The 15,725-nt window shown below is 33.1% G+C and overlaps 1 protein-coding gene across 3 annotated transcripts in view; it reads right to left on the reverse strand.

Moving 5' to 3' along the window:
* Nucleotides 1-3,657: 3,657 nt before the first annotated feature.
* The window catches only part of LOC127863549 (5'-3' exoribonuclease 1-like), an 82,258-nt gene continuing 70,190 nt past the window's right edge, over nt 3,658-15,725 (reverse strand). For all 3 annotated transcript variants that reach the window (XM_052403103.1, XM_052403105.1, XM_052403102.1), the window contains 7 exons: nt 13,987-14,115; nt 13,193-13,279; nt 12,563-12,692; nt 12,268-12,321; nt 10,545-10,758; nt 9,648-9,732; nt 3,658-9,397 (listed from right to left, as the gene is read on the reverse strand). In XM_052403103.1, coding sequence (XP_052259063.1) covers nt 9,722-9,732; nt 10,545-10,758; nt 12,268-12,321; nt 12,563-12,692; nt 13,193-13,279; nt 13,987-14,115 — 625 coding nt within the window. In that variant the 3' untranslated portion in view covers nt 3,658-9,397; nt 9,648-9,721. The remainder of the gene's footprint in view (nt 9,398-9,647; nt 9,733-10,544; nt 10,759-12,267; nt 12,322-12,562; nt 12,693-13,192; nt 13,280-13,986; nt 14,116-15,725) is intronic.

A 15,725-nucleotide genomic window follows, 5' to 3' on the forward strand; every position in this document is an offset into this window, starting at 1 on the left:
ATCTTAATAGTGTGCTTCATGACAATTTTCAAGTTTGTACCATCAGTAGATGTGATGTTTAAATTCAAAATACTGAGAGCTTATAAATGTGCAGCCAAAACCCGGCGCATTCAAACAAACAGAAAATGTATTACAAAGTTTTACTCACAAGCAGGCACGCTCTTAAGCTCAACTATCATGCTTTCCGAAAGCAGGCTCAGCAAAAACATCATCTCATTTTATCACAAATGCGATATACAAAAAGGGGCTTCATTCAGGCATGTTGAAAAACACCAAATATACAGTTCCTCTATTACTATGTTTTTAAAAGGCAGCTTAAGGTATAAAAGCTATACAGGTATGCGTTTTTTGGAACACATATCAAATAATGCATAAATTTTTTCCATAATGCAGCGGCAATATCTATTAATTAAAATGCTATTGGTGCATTATAACCTTTGATGAGTGTAGGTGGATGCAATGACAAATTCAATAAAAATTGAAAAAAAACTGTATTTCACTATGTTATATTATGTCCCATTCAGTATACACAATAACATGTTAAATGTTACCCTGCACTACACAATTATTAATGTGTAGACCCTTAAAGGGATGGTTTAAAACACAAGACCAAATTTGGATAGATTTTACACACGTTTATTTACCACAGCTATCAAAGCGCAACTAACTGAATTGAATACAAGCATATAACATGCTTGGAATCCTCATCATTGCGGATATTGTCTCCAGTCAAGATATCACTGTATGCGCTGATACATTTCTGATAAGCTCGACGATTGGGTATCGGCAGTAATTACATATTACTACCATTGCGTGATCGGCATTCGGAAAAGGACAGCAAAAATCAATTGATATGTCATCCCATGGTCTCTAGGGAAGCGTACTTGATTTTACTGCTTCAGAGTTATTGTGCGGAGACGCTGACAGGCACGGGATACAGTTTTTACATATGTCATCGACGAGTTTATCCATATACGGGAACCATCACATCTCTCTAAGCAAACCTATACATCGAACTAGACCCAGATGACTTTCATGAGCTTATTGAAATCTTTAAGTTGCGTGACTTTCGGTATACACAGTCTTAAACAATGGAGTACGACAAAATGTTCATTAATCTTCACTGTGGTTAGTTCATCAGCCAAATACTTGAACCATTGTTGTACGGGGTGATTTTGCGTCAATTGTTTGTGCTAAGCGCTGTTTGCTATTGCAGCATAGACAGACCGTAATTTTTTATCTCTGCTAGTGGCCGCTAATTTCATTTAATCTGGTACTGCAGAAAAGGCCAGGAAATTAACGGATTCCTCTGTAAAACTTCCTGTATTATTTTCTTTCATTGGATGTCTTGAGCAGTAATCGGATATCATTTGATTCCCTGAGCGATATTTCACTGTGAAATTGTATGCTCAATCGCCACCTTTTAAGTCGGGCAGATTGGATTTCTATCGTTTTTTAAAATATGTTCCTAGGGTTTGTGATCAGTGATTAATGTAAACTTCGATCCGAACAGGAATAGAGGAGAATTTTGGCATCCGAAGACACACAAAGCCTTTCGTTCTGTTTGTGAATGCCGCTGTTCTACAGACTCTGTTATCCTGGATCAATATTGATGATAACCCTACTGGACTAGAATCCAACCACAATTCCGAGAATCTCGTGGGATCATTATAGGTCATGAACTGGTAGCTAGTTAACACTGTCCGAAGTGTTTGAAATGAATTGTCTTGATCAGTACCCCAATCGTATGCTTGATTTTTTGACGTGTTAATCGACGTAGAGGTTCCGATAGGATGGAGTAGTAAACCTTGACACGTAATTTTTCATAACCAGTAACGACCTTATTTCCGCTGCGTTTTTCGGCTTTTTGATAACTTAAATTGCCTAGATGTTCGCTAGGTCTGGTGAAATGCTGTCTTTGCTGAAAATGTAGCCATATAATTTTAATGATGATTGTCCGAATTTACACTTGTCCTTGTTCAATGTAAGATTATTTTCTTCAAGTCTTTTCAGCAGAGGCTCGAGTCTTTCAACGTGGATTGTTTCGTTGGCCCATGACAGATGGTTTGCTTTTTGCATATCTACGCACATGCGAATTTCGTTAGGTGCGTTTGGTTTTTGTGCCGTCTACACATTCAATGACGTCGAAATCTTCTAGGCGTTGAGTTCATTTTCAACTTTATCTCTCACATTGAACGGGATCCGTCTATTTGGCTGTGCAGTCGGGGTGATTGTTTTATCGACATGAAATTAATTTTGCGTGTCCTTTAATTTTCCCAGACCATTGAATACTTCTTTGTATGTTTGTCATAAACGTTCGTAATTTGAATCCCTGGATATCGTGTTTATTACAGGTACAATTCCGAGATTGGTTACAAGTTCGTAAACAATTATATTGTCGTTGTTTCGTCGCACTTCATGGAACGTCGCGGTTGTGAATTGATCATTGTGTTCTACAAGATTAGTATATTGACCTTTTATGGAAAGTGGTTTGCTCTGTCCAAACGCGAATGCCTTTGTTTTTGAAGATTTCAGTTGAGGTTTTGGATTCATGGCTTCTACGATTCGGGAGCTGATTATGTTAAGCGTACTCCCGGTGTCCATGAGGAACGTTGCTTTCACTTTTACTTTTACCAAATGCTAACTCAGGGCTTGCGGCAGCGTCGGTTCCACTTACGGTTTCTTTTATTTCGTGTACTCTGGGTGTAGATCTTTTAAGTTTTCTGCATACAACTTTTAAGTGATTAAATGTATGGCAATATCTGAATTCCTTTCCTTGAGCAGGGCACCGTGATTCATGAGTATATTTTCCTCCGCAGTTTTTGCAAATACTGTTGCATTTAGGTTTTCGGCCCTGGCGTCCTGATTGTGACTTTGCTCTTGACATATGCCTGCTTTGAGCACTACGATTCCGCGGCGTATATATTAGTTTGTTGACGTCGTCGTAATTTGGCGATACTTTTTTCTCCGTTGCCTTTGACTGTCTCTTTGCAATTTTCATGGTTCGAGCCATTGTTAGGACATCACTCAATGGCTTGTCGTCTGCATGACATTTTCACCTTAATTTCTTTGATGTACATCCTTGTATAAGTTCACTTTTGATTTCACAATCTTTATCTCCAAATTTGCAATTTTCGGCTTTATGCCTTAATTTTGGTACACATTGATCGATTGGTTCGTTTTGTGTCTGCCGAGTGCTTTTAAATTCACATCGTTAAAATTCTGTGTTTTTCTTTAGATTAAATTAGTTCGTCAATTGCTGTTCTGTGTCATTGCAATTTGATTCATCATTTGAAAGATCCAACGTTTGATAGATGTCGTATACGTCGTCGCCAGCGTAATGTAGAAGATGAGCGTTTCTTTGTTTCTTGCTTTCGATGCTTAATCCAACAAATAAATGTTCAAGTCTAGAAGAACCTGGCGTTGTTGTTCTATTGCTTCGTCACTTTAAAGCTCCTAACTATTTTGTCCATCGTACACCGAGGGAACTTTCTTCCTCGTACACGTCAAATTTTGAAAACGGAATTAATCCAGTCATTTTTAAATTACACAAGTTTTATCCATATATCCTAGTCGCCAATGAAATGTTGCTTTATTTATAATTATTAATGCCTAGACCCTTAAAGGGATGGTTTAAAACACAAGACCCAAGAGGGATAGATTTTACACACGTTTATTTACTAAAGCTATCAAAGCGCAACTAACTTAATGGAATACAAGCATTTAACATACCGCCAGCTTCTATTTGCTTAGACGGTTCTTATCATACATCGCTGACAACCTTCATTGTATACTTTTATTAACAGTATATTATTCGTTAAAAATAAAACTGGTATTTGTATTGCAACATTTTTCCAGGATTCATTTCGGGACACTCTATAGTATATTTTATAATCGATTTACATTCCCATTGCAGAGGTTCAGGATATTTTTTTTATAAATAACTCATATTTATGGAAACACGACCATCAAAGATGTCAAAGAACGTCCTTATTGGAAATTACACTTATCAATCGCGAAGCTAAGAAAATTTTATTCTGGGAAATATTTTAATCGAGATGACACAATTAAATATGACAGGATTGTATAACAGCAACTAGCCCAAAGCAGTAATGATTTAGAAAAATGCAAACAAGTGAGCAAGTGTGCAGTAAATTAAATAATCTAATCAAAATCAGTATCAAAGGAATACTGCTACGAGCTATGGCACAATGTGTTGAAGGGTACGACACGAAAACCAAATATTTTGCGAATGTAAAAAATGCACACAGATGCTAAAACTGTACAACACATTAACATTAAAAAATATCAAGTTATACAATATATAAAAGAAAGGTTAATTCATACTTAAAACCTTTATCAAAACTCTAAAAAAAAAAACATGTTACCAATTCTGTACGTTTCTGTACTAACATATGCAATACAATAAGTAAATTAATTACGCTTCAAGGATGGTAAAAACAAACAGCATTTCAGAATCAGATTGTATTTCTGCAAAATTGTAAACAAACATTTTCACAGACATTGAGCAATCTGTGGTAAGCTATATTTCTTATTTATAAGATATCGATAAGTTAAACAGAATTGCACAAAAAGCACAGCTACATGAACATACACTCTTTTGTTTGATTACTGAAGGCATTTATTACATTTAAACCATGATTACAACATAGGTACAACGTTGATTGCAAATCCCATAAAAATTTATTAAAGCCGTTGACAGTTTTAACAATGTATGTATGTTAAAATGAAATTGCTATTACGGTGTTAACCCATTTATGCCTAGCGTCTAGCAAAAAAGGCCTTGGCAAACAGCGTAGACCCAGATGAGACGCCGCATGATGCGGCGTATCATCAGGGTCTGCGCTGTTTGCTTAAAGCAATTTCTGTAAGAGATATTCTAAATATAGAAATAAATATACTAGACATTCCTAATTTTGGAAATAAATTGATCCAATTAAGAAGGATGGGAGAGTCCACTAGGCATAAATGGGTTAATTAACACACACAAAACATTGGTTATGTTTTTCTATCCGGATGAAACATCTTGCGTAAGAAATAATAGATACACGAAAATGAAGTCGCGCGCATACTCCTTTACACGTACATGCACATAACACGCGTATTACGCGAATTGCACGTGCGCACAACACGCGCGCACACACCAGCACACACAAACACACACGCACCAAACCACCCTCCACACACAAATAAGTAATTCTTATTGTTATATTATTATTATTATTATAAGTTACCATACAACTACGGTGTAATATATATATATACTTTTTGTTTCTCAGATCACTATTTCAATTAGTTTGTGTATTTCCTATGTACGGAAGTGCGCTTTTGTATGTCTCTATTGGGGACCAGTCGTTAATTGTTGTTTTTTTCTCACTCTTGTGATTATTTCTTTTTACTTCTTCTTTCTATGGAACATTCATATTTTTGTATCCCTAATTTTTGTTTTCTATTTTTGTTCGTATGTGTAAACATCTTATGTCTTATAATAGAAACCATCTGGATATGTTTTAAAATAGAAACTTACTGGACAAGCACACACAAATTATCATTAACATCACCCTCCACCTTTTTAAATGATTAAATTATGTACTTTAAATGTTAAAGGGCAAAATAACAAAGACAAACGCATTAAAATCTTCAAATGGTTAGACGAGAAAAAATATAGTATATGCCTTTTACAAGAAAGTCACTTGACACATACTTTAGCACAAACCTTAAAACATGAATGGAACGGAGACATCTATCTCAGTGACCAACAGACTAATAAACTATGCATTGCCTTTCTGATAAAAAATAATATAGGGATCACAGTCGATAACTTTAACGAACTAATAATTGACAGACTAGCAAGCATAGATATAAAAATACATGAAACACAAATAACATTAATCTACGTCTATGGTCCTAACATAGATGATTCCACATTTTGCGAAAAATTACAATCCTTTATTATTACTAACCAAGAAAAAAATATTATAATCGGTGGTGATTTCAATACTGTCTTGAACCCATTATTAGATAAAAAGAAGGGAAACCTTTATGCTCATCCTAAAAATAGAAACAGTTTGAATAACATAATTGAAAACTACAATATGATAGACATTTGGTGTACAGTAAATCCAAACGAAAGCAAATTCACCTGGCACTCAAACACAAAACCCACAATATTTTGTAGATTAGACTATTTTTTTAATATCTGAGTTACTTTGCAAGTTGAACTTAAACTGCACAAAATACAGCCTAAAAGAGGCCCAGGATACTTTAAAATTAATAACAGCATCTTATTTGATACACAATAGCAAACACAAATAGAGCATGAAATATTTATCACAGTTCAAAATAATAAAGATGCAAATCCAAACACCTTATGGGAAGAAATTAATGGAAATATACGTAACACAACAATTAGATACACATCATTTAAACAAAAAGAAACACACATTGAAACTGAAACCATCAAAACCATTTAAACACTTGAATAACAATTGCATGAAACAAACACAAATGAGACAACCGCCATTGAAAATGAAATAATATCAAACAAACAAGTATTAGAAGGAGTATATCATACACAGCTAAATGGAATAATACTACGAGCGCGTGCACAGCATGTTGAAAACAATGGAAAAACAATACAAAATACTTCGCAAACATTGAAAAACGTAGAAGTGAACAAAAAACTGTACACAAATTAGTAGTTAATGGCGAAGATAAAACAAACAGAAGTCAAATACTAGAAAAACAACGTTTATTTTTCGAAACCCTCTATAAACGAAAACACGTTGAAAATAACACCCTTTTTAAAAATACACATCATGCTTTAAATCAAGAGGAAAAACTATTGTGCGACGGATTACTTAATTAATATGAATGTGGACTAGCACTAAAAGAAATGCAAAATAACAAAAGTCCAGGATCTGATGGCATCACAATCGAATTTTATAAAATATTCTGGAATGATATTAAAACACATTTAATTAATTCACTTAACTATTCATTTAACAACGAAAACTTAACTACACTACAAAAACAAGGTATAATATCACTCATCCCAAAACCTGGAAAAAACCTAGAATCCTTATCAAACTGGCGCCCGATTACTTTACTGAACAATGATTATAAAATTGCAACTTAAAGTATATCAAACAGAATTAAAAAATATTACCATCAATCATTTCAAGTCCTCAATCTGGCTTCATTAAAGGACGTTACATTGGTGAAAATGTACGTCTGATACAAGAATGCATAAACTATTTCAACCAACCAAACAATTCTGGCTTCATTTTCTTTGCGGGCTTCGAAAAGGCTTTCGATTTACTAGACCATTCGTTTATGTTCTCTTGCTTAGAAAATATGAATTTCGGTGAAAGTCTAATAAAATGGGTTAAACTATTCTATACCGATATTAACAGCATAATTATTAACAATGGCTTTTTCTCAAACAGTTTTAACACAGAACGAGGGGTAAGACAAAGATGCCCACTTTCATCATCGCTATTTATTATTTGCATCGAGTATCTATCACACTATATCCAATCAAATAATCATATAAAAGGAATATCGCTAGAACCTGACGAAGAAATTAAACAGTCCCTATTTGCTGATGATGCAACTTATTTTTTAAATGACAGCATTGTCTCATTCAATAATCTTATAGAATCGCTAACCCTCTTTGGAAAAGCATCGGGTCTTAAACTAAACAAAAGTAAATGCACTGTGCTACGAGTAGGTAAATTTAAACAAAGTAATATTCATCTTAAAAACGAAATGAAATTCAACTGGACATCAAATGAAGCAACAACGTTAGGAATAACCTTTACAAAGAATGAAAATGAAACAGTTCTAAAAACTATATTGCCAAAAGTACAAAAATTAAAAAATTGTTTAAAATCATGGCAGCATCGTAAACTTACACTCATAGGAAAAAACACTGTGCTGAAAACGTTTGCACTCCTTAATTTAATGTATACACTAACAGTTTTCCCAAACCCACCAAATGATATTATTGACGATATAAAATCAGAAATATTTAATTTTATATGGGACGGAAAACCTGATAAAATTAAGCTCAATTAATTCAATCAGTAGAATATGGAGGAATTAGACTAACAGACATAGATTCATTCCTGAATGCAATCAAATGAAGTTGGGTTAAAAGATATTTAGATAATACCAATACGAGTAAATGGAAATTATTCTACCAGAAAATTCTAAAAACATATGGTGACTCCTTACTTTTTAAATGTAATATCGATAAGAATATCTTAGATGAAATTTCAACCAAAAACATATTTCTATCCAACGTTATTTCGGCATGGTGTAAAGTTACTCAAAATTAAGAAACCAAAATAAACAGTAAAATCATTTCATGGAACAATAAAGACATAACAACTAACAATAAAACATTTTTCTATAAACATTGGTTTGAACGAAACATAAAATATGTTGATCAATTGTACGACTACAGAATAAACGACTTCTATTCTTTTAATAACTTATGCTACATATTCGGACTACCTACAAGTAATTTCCTAACGTACTACACATTGATCAAAAGTATACCCATACATATTAAAGCTGTTACCAATACAAATAACACACCATGTACTCAAAAACTTTCATAGAAAACATAATTGCAAAACAAAACAAAACAAACAAAATAGTTTACACACTTCAAATTAAAAACCCTACCGAAATCTCTAAAGCTCAAACTAAATGGCAAAACGTTCTTGAAGAAGAAGAATTAAATTGGAATCAAATATTTATCATGCCATATAAATCAACTACTGATAGCACACTAAGAAAATCTCAATATAAATACATCCAGAGAATCAAAGCTACAAATAAATATCTTTTTAAGTGCAACCTATCCAATACAAATCTATGTGATATGTGTACTGAACATATTGAAACAATAGAACACCTTTTCTGGGAGTGTAAACATATTCAATCTCTATGAAATCAATTGACAACATTTCTAGAGAAACAACAATTAAATGTTAAACTATCTTACTTAAACGTCAGTTTAGGGGTAAATACCTTCAAAATACAAGAAGTTAATAATGCTGTGAATTACATAATTATATTAATGAAATATTTCATATTCAGTATGAAAGACAGAAAAATAACACCTACAATGAACTGTTTTATCAATTATTTAAAACTGAAAATTCAAATTGAAAAAGAAATAGCCCTAAACAATGATACACTTCATATATTTGAACAAAAATGGAAACGCATTAAAACTTCATAAGTCCAGTACGCTGTTCTACCCACTTACATACAACTCATCTTTATTAATAATTATTCTGTTGTTTTTCTTTTTCTTTTCTTTTCTGTCTTTTCTTTTTTTCTTGTCTTTCTTTTCTTTTTTCTAAAGAATATATTAGCATATCTTGTATAACATGTTTGAACAATATTATTGCTACATGGTATCAATCTGTTTTATTATCACATAAATGTATACATGGTATGCATTATATTGAATAAAAAAAAGAAATAATAAATATGTTTATGATTTGTTTTAAATACAGTAGAACATTGCGTAGTTGTACATCTTAACATGGTGATTACTGATATCAAGTGTCACTTCAAACGTTTGAAACATGTGGAACAATTCTCACCACAAACTTAATGTTTTATTTGTGACCTTTCTTGCGCTTGCCATGAGACAGGTTCAGAAGGGCAGACGGTGGCATTAGGTAGCCTCTTAAAGAAGAGTTCTTGTCATGTAAAATAATACAAATTCAATACATCATCAAAACATTGCGGATATCGTTTAAAATACATAATATGATAAACCTCATGCATGCAGGGTGCAAGTAAAGATTATTTCCCGAATATAAAATAAAAACACTCTTTTTAATATTTTCTTCTTATTGTTTAAAACTCATAACTCATGATATTATTGAAGTACTCAAACAATATGCATCAGACCTGGCAATTCCTTTCCAGGGATGGTTGTTAACTATATATGTTTTCTAAAATACATATTGCAAAGATATTGCATTTGATATTATAATAAATTGGAGTTTGAACGAAATGATCAACACTTCAAATCGTTTGAGTTTAAATTTATTAGACCCGTCGATCTTAATTAACTCAGCCTCGACTCAGCGATCACATATAATCATTATAACTTGTATGTGCACCTTTTTTAATCAGGATGCCTCTGGGAATTGATCGCACTGTGGTTTAGAGATATTCATAAGATTTTCTAATACAAAAAGATGCTTGCTTGACCACTTTTGGCTATTCCAAGAAGGCATCTAGACGAACTCGTTAATTTGTTACATTTACCCAACAAAAATATAATTTTAGGATTATAAAAAAACATACGGGTTTGATTTAATAAAACAAAACATTTGCGTCGAGATGTTTTCGTAGTGTCGGCTGGTAATGGCAAACACGAACATGTTTAATGGTGGCCATTCTGTTAATCTACTGATTAAATATTACTAGTGTAAAACATGTTCTACGGCAGGTTTAAAATATTCATAAAAAGTAGTTGAGGAATATACCTGATAGCGATACCGCCAGAAAAGTCTGCGTCAAACAGCACTTCGACAGCACTTCGAACAGTGTGTTCATTTCGATCTCTTCTGGATAAATTCCTACAATCGTTCCTCGGAGTCCGAACGGTACTGCAAATTCCTGACGCGTGTTAACCACCCGGTCAAACAGCTTGTAGGTGGCGCTGGGGTCCGGAATCAGTGTTCCACTAGTAATGATTGGCTACAACACATAGGTATAGGATGGGCTTTTGGATTATCTGACGCTATGTTATAACAAAACAGTTAATATCAAGTGCATCCTGTAATCAAAGCTAACCGATTAGGTAACAACCTTGGATCGAAATAAACAAAAGCCCACTAAACGATGGCCCCTTCAATAAGTGAGAAAAACAAAGAAACACTAAGATGTTATGAGAAAACACACATCTTTTAAACAAGAAGTATTGATAAACCGTAACAACATTGTTAGTTTCTTGCCATGTAAAATAACTAGGGTTGTGGAAGAACGTTCAACAATTTAAAAACAGACCAAAATTAAGATTCAAAATTCTTTTCGAATGTAATATTGTATTTTTGAAGACAATTAGTATATAGGAAATAAACGCACACGTTTGTACAATACTTAACACATTTCAAGTTTTATTCCAGACAGCTTTCGTGTGTAAGTGTTTTGAAAACAACTGACTCAATTCACAAGCTGTATATATTGGCAGTTGCAATGATTCAATGCTATACTAAACATTGTTTATCGCTTAATTGATGGCAGAAATCGCAAGTCGGGCGTCCAAAATGCGTAGCAATGATATCAAAAGTGTTTATTGTATACACTCAAGTGCAGTCGCTTATTGATTCCTGAAATAAGTTATATCGCTCATGGAAAAACATGAGTACATCTTTAAATTGACAAAGATCGCTTTCATAAGCAGCCGAATAACACGTGTTCCAGAGGGAACGAGGGAATGAATGTGAAAGTTAAATACGATTAATGTATCGTTTGACATCATGCGCGCTATATATAGTTATACACTACACCACTTCAAGATAAAATATAAGGTATACTAGTTCTAAGCAACATACACAATTTGTGTTCGCTCAATGCGCTCAAGACATCCAGGCTATAAACGCTGATGACATGATGTTTATGTCCGCATATAATATACTTCTCGCTCTTTTGTCCCGCTCTTAATAAAAGTGTTACATGAAGAAAATTTAATATGAAAACTTGTGTTTCCTTTAAGTTTCTTTTTTACATTTTGACAAGCGTTCCTTAGTTTAAAATTATACAAGCGTATGCATGCTTTAATATTTAGATATTTTTAGACTTCCATAAGACTTTTGGACTGGAAATGTAAACGTTTAATTTAGGGGTTTATAATCGAATTTTCGACAATACTCTATATGCTGATTTACAAATCGTACACCAAGTAAAAATGTATTCCGATTATTTAAACGATATCGCTAGACATATATTAAGCAGCCAGATCTTCCCTACATGGAAGTTTAAGATACAAGCAATCACTGTGTATAAAGAAGTCTGTTTGGTGATCAAACATTTTTAATTTGAACATTCCTATGGCAGAAAGTTTTCCACCAGAAATCGCATACCAGATAAAGAAAATCAAAGAAACCATAATTCATTTCTCTTACTGAGGCATGCAAACCGTATAGCAGATTATTTTAAAGTAAAAAATGTTTAAACTCAATCCTTTAGTCTAGCTTACAAACTTACCCGATACAGAACGTCAGGTCTCACTTGCTTCGTTTCGATCTTTCTGTTAATTTTCTGCAATGTAAGAATAGTTTTTTTAAGCAAAGTGTATCGGTTTCAAACCAGTTTTCCACCCATGCAAGTTGATAAAAACAACATATACAAACAACATAGTAAACATTAAATTTCTGTAGTAAGCGTTGTAGAAAACTCCGGCATAACCAATAAATAGCATAGGTTATGACTTGCATTAACAGTAACATTCTTAGTTAACAGGTTTACATTGTCGTCAGAGCTTCACATAACAACCTCTCACCATATTGTCAATCTCCCGTTGCAGTAAAAATATAACATCCTTAGGAACGATCTTGGCCCCTATCTGTGATTTAGCATTTGTGCATGCAAGCCCTTTAATGTACTCCTCGACATCCTTCAGCTTTTTGGAGCTGTGCATCGAAAAACATGTTTGAGATAATATAAAGCACTTGCTAATAATATGCAACGTTTACATATAAAGTATTATGTATACAATATAAAATTATTTTGGTGTAATAACAATTTAAAGACGGTCCATGGGCGATGATGCTGTTATAGTGTTTTGTAACAGTTATCAATAGTATGGATTAATTAATTAATAAATGTAATATCAACCAATCTTCAAGACTGTACACATAATTATGGTCAACAGAAAATATTGGTTTGTCTTTTTCTAGCCAAATCATTTAATAACTAAGTTATAAGAAATATCAGTATGTAGCTGTGAGTAGGCATTTTTTTGTTAAACATTTCGCCATTTGCAACAATATTGTAGTCATAGCATCGAGTTGAGCCGTTTCATACACACACTCAATTCACGTTATATTGTTTCATGGTAATTACGGGGTATCACATGTTTTATCAACATAAATTACAAGCAAGGCTGCATGTTAATACATCAAACATTTACCAATTTGGAGGTATTACATCCGACTCGTAGACGTTATCATATCCCATCGCGTAACACACGGATAACAACTCAAACATTTCTGGGAACCTGGAAAGACAAAATGTAATTGTTGTAATGTTTACATGAAATATCACAATAAACAATGCAACATATATTATCAGACTTAAATAATCATTGATGCGACTGTTCTTACTGCTTATTTTACCACTGCAAGAACTGTAAAACAGAAATTCAGCTTGTGACAAAGCACGCAGAAGAGGGATATACTATGATGTGTTCAACAAACGCACACGTCTCCAGTGAAAGAATTGTCAGTTCATAGGCCCATCTGAATATATCTTAGTCAAATTTGAAAATTCAGAATGAGGTGAGGTAATTGGTGTATGTTGAACAAGTAGCAAACTTTGCAGCAAGAGGGTTTGATGGTATACGAAACGCGTCCTTTTTGGTTAATCACGTACAGACGGACAAGCTGTCCAATCGTATATGACTTTCAGGATCAGTAAGGGCTAGACGTTAAAAAATTAAAACCACATGCAACTGCCCCTAATTACTCTCATAGGTTTCACCAAAACTTATCACATTTAAATCAGTGGCAGAATTAACGTGTACCTACATATTACTTATTGTTTTAATAACACGTGTTTAAGATAAGGTGAAATAAGCAGGGGGTACGCGCTTATCTTACTTGCTGTAATAGATTTTTTTTTTATTCTAGGCAAACAAGCATTTATTCAATAGGCAATCTTCTGTTGAAGTAATGTGCAACCTAGTCAGATTGTTGTGTAACTTACTTGTTATTGTACTCCTTGAAAATCTTCGCACATTCATTGGAGTAGAGCCACTGGAAGCTGTCAAACTTGGTGAGGCCAGGTACTTCCTCCTTGCTTTTTAACGACTTCAAGTTTAAACCCACATTTACCCTGAAGCGATACACGAAAGACTGGTAATACAGGTATTTGCCAGTTTGTTTATAAAAAATTGTTTCTGCAAAGTTGAAGTTGTTAGACAATTCAAACAACACTCTTAGACAAACGTCAACTGAAGGAGGACTGCTACGAAATGTCATAATATTTTTTCGTCATTTATAAGTAACATACACATGTATCGTTATTACAAATCAAACAGTCACTAGCCATAAGAACATTTTTTAATTAAATGAGTCACAACGACCAATATAACTATTTTGTGTTCATACATTAGGTTAGAGTATCATATTAATATAAAGAAATGAAACATAGGTTGGTTGTTTATGTGACTGCTAAAAAAATAAAAATAAAAAAAAATATTTAAAAAAAAACTCCTGTCAGAGAGAAAATATTAATTAAGTTTAACGCTATAAACCCGATGACCTATTCATGTAGCCTAAAACAGTGAAAGTGTGTCGTTATATATAAGCGATGACACGATTACGTCAAACAAATCAATGTAGCCCAGAACAGTTAAAGTGTGTCGTAAGACGGAATTTAGAAGCGATGACGTGAAAACAATCCAATATAATTAAAGGGGAAGTACTGTCAAATAAAAAATAAAAATATTAAAGGGACAGTACTGTAAAATCGAATTACCAATAAAACCATCTTGGTGATTGAATATTTAAGAATCAAACATATAAAAAGGTCATTACATTAATAATTCCAAATTTTAAGAGAAGAAAGATATAGTGAATCGAAAACCAACAAGCGTGTGTTTTTAAGCACGTTAACATCATATCCTTTTGATAAAATTAGTTGATTAAGTTGAAAAGTTTAATATAAACATTTTCTTTAAGATATTTTAATTTGCGAACACGCTTCAAAACATCTCTATAAAATGATGGGTGGGAAATTCCATTAGTTAAATGCCATTTCAAAGGAACATTATATTTTGAATTAAATCGCCATACATTAGCTAATTTACTTCCTATGATATGATACAAAAAACCTTGTTTTAGCAATTTATTCGTTAATATACGATTATGATCATTAAAATCTTTAATAAATGAACATGCTCTGGCGTAACGTATCAACTGCGAAATGTAAATAACATAGGATGACCCTTTAGGGATGTTACCATCTAGGAGCGGAAAATTCACAATTTCAAAGTTAAAGTCGTCCCTTTTGTCGTATAAACTTGTCTTAATTATATTATTATTTATAGTAAGATGTAAGTCTAAATACGCAGCATCTGTATTGGATTGACACGATCTATTTAAGACTAGTTCGTTCGGGTAGATTTTGTGAATATGATGTTCAAAGTGTGGGTTATCTAAATTAAGTATGTCAGCAATGTACTTCTAGTAAGGTTAAAACGTTGAATCAAATCTACTTGTTTAGTTTTCAATAATTCTAACATAAAATCGCTTTCATAACAATATAAAAAAGAAGATCAGCTATAATTGGCGCACAATAATTACCCATAGGAAGGCCGATAATTTGTTTAAATATTTTACCATTTAATTCAACGAACAAGTTATCCAGAAGAAAAGTAAGACCTGCACAAATGTCAAGACAAGTCCAAATGTTGTATTTATCATATATCTGATTAGTAAAAA

Source organism: Dreissena polymorpha, unplaced genomic scaffold (assembly GCF_020536995.1).
Source record: "Dreissena polymorpha isolate Duluth1 unplaced genomic scaffold, UMN_Dpol_1.0 chrUn014, whole genome shotgun sequence".
Lineage (NCBI taxonomy): Eukaryota > Metazoa > Mollusca > Bivalvia > Myida > Dreissenidae > Dreissena > Dreissena polymorpha.